The following is a 1,402-nucleotide window of genomic DNA, read 5'->3' as shown; positions in this document are numbered from 1 at the left end:
CCTCGAGATGGTGAGCCGGTTCTTCAGAGCACTGTTATAGTACAGAGCACCATTGCTCCAAACAGCTCCTGCCCACTCCAGTCCCTTTCCTGGGGGCTGACGGACCCAGCTCATGGCGTAGCTGGATAGCGAAAACCCAGAAACAACACAGGTCAGCTGAATGCTCTCTCCTTGCCTCTTCACTCCCCCTCCAGACTCTATGATGCTATTCTGGGACTGAACACCTGCCATCATGGAAAAAGAATGTAAAAACAAAAGATTAGAAAAAGCAGAGAAGCCACAGGAGCATAATACTAATTCATGTTGCTTTTCTTACATGGAGGGAAGATCATCAGGAGACTGATCAGGAGCCTCAGGGCCATGACCTGAGCTGACTTGGAGAGCCACCAAACCCCCGGGATGAAAGTGGATACTCCAAGTGTGTTGAATACGCTTTCCTCCGCAGGACACTTGTGCTTAATGAAGGCTGCTCCCGAACGTCATTTGCATAACGCCCTCAGTGCTGCTCTCATAAATAGGGAGTGGTGGCTCAAGCTCCACCTAACATCTCTGCAGGGAATGCCTTGCAAAAGTGGGTGTTTCTGGAGATGTGTTCCTCTAACAGCAGATGTAAGAATGTCAACCAGAAAAAAATAGTTCTTATACTGCCTAGGAAATAAAGTTAACTGATTGATTTTCAGTGAGACAGGGAGCACGAGCGCCACAACCGGGATGCTCGCTCTTGGGCTGCGATGGCAGGAGAATCCATGCACGAGCCCAGATTGGCCTCTTTCCACTCGGCTTTTCCTGACAAGGAATGGGGGCCACGTCCTCCTCTTGTGGGCTGGTCATTTTCCAATTGGAAGTGGAGTGGTCCTTGGAGGCATGGAATGCCCCGTACTTTGTCCATATTAAAGATCATGGGCTTGGTAATTGAGGAGGGTTTCGTGCAGCCACCTCAGCCATTTGAGCTGCATATGCGGACCTTGGACTACTCACATACATGGGTTGAGTGAGAAATAAAGACTCCCTGGATTTCCAACTCGCTGGTGTCTGTGTCTTTGTGCCTTTGTCTAAATGACAGTTTGAATATCTCACCAGCTTTGGTGGAACAAGGAGGGCCTGAGCTCCTAAGGAACCTGATAAATATTGGAGACATTACAATACTCTTGTGGGTTTATATATTTCACGATAACTTGGAATGTCCCTTATTACTTCAATACTTCTGGAATGTTACCGCATTTCCAGCAGTCCATTTCTAGTGGTCCATACTCCATTGAAGATGCTCCAAATGCTTCTACCTGTCATGCTTGTGAGTTTTTCAACAGCATGTACAGCTGCTGGAGATGGAGTGGTGTATGACTCATGCCTGCTAGTTCTGGGAAGACATGTTCTTATACGTCTTCAGAGGGGCATTTACTCA

The 1,402-nt window shown here is 47.7% G+C and overlaps 1 gene segment (V, D, J or C); it reads right to left on the bottom strand.

Moving 5' to 3' along the window:
* Positions 1 to 435, bottom strand: part of LOC123031092 — a 5,345-nt gene extending 4,910 nt beyond the window's left edge. Inside the window, 2 exon segments of the V gene segment in view lie at positions 11 to 224; positions 317 to 435. Coding sequence covers positions 11 to 224; positions 317 to 362 — 260 coding nt within the window.
* Positions 436 to 1,402: the final 967 nt, after the last annotated feature.

Source organism: Varanus komodoensis, unplaced genomic scaffold (genome assembly GCF_004798865.1).
Source record: "Varanus komodoensis strain SLA01 unplaced genomic scaffold, ASM479886v1 scaffold4806, whole genome shotgun sequence".
NCBI lineage: Eukaryota > Metazoa > Chordata > Lepidosauria > Squamata > Varanidae > Varanus > Varanus komodoensis.
The sequence above is the reverse complement of the archived record's forward strand: the minus strand, read 5'-3'. Positions and strand labels throughout refer to the sequence as shown.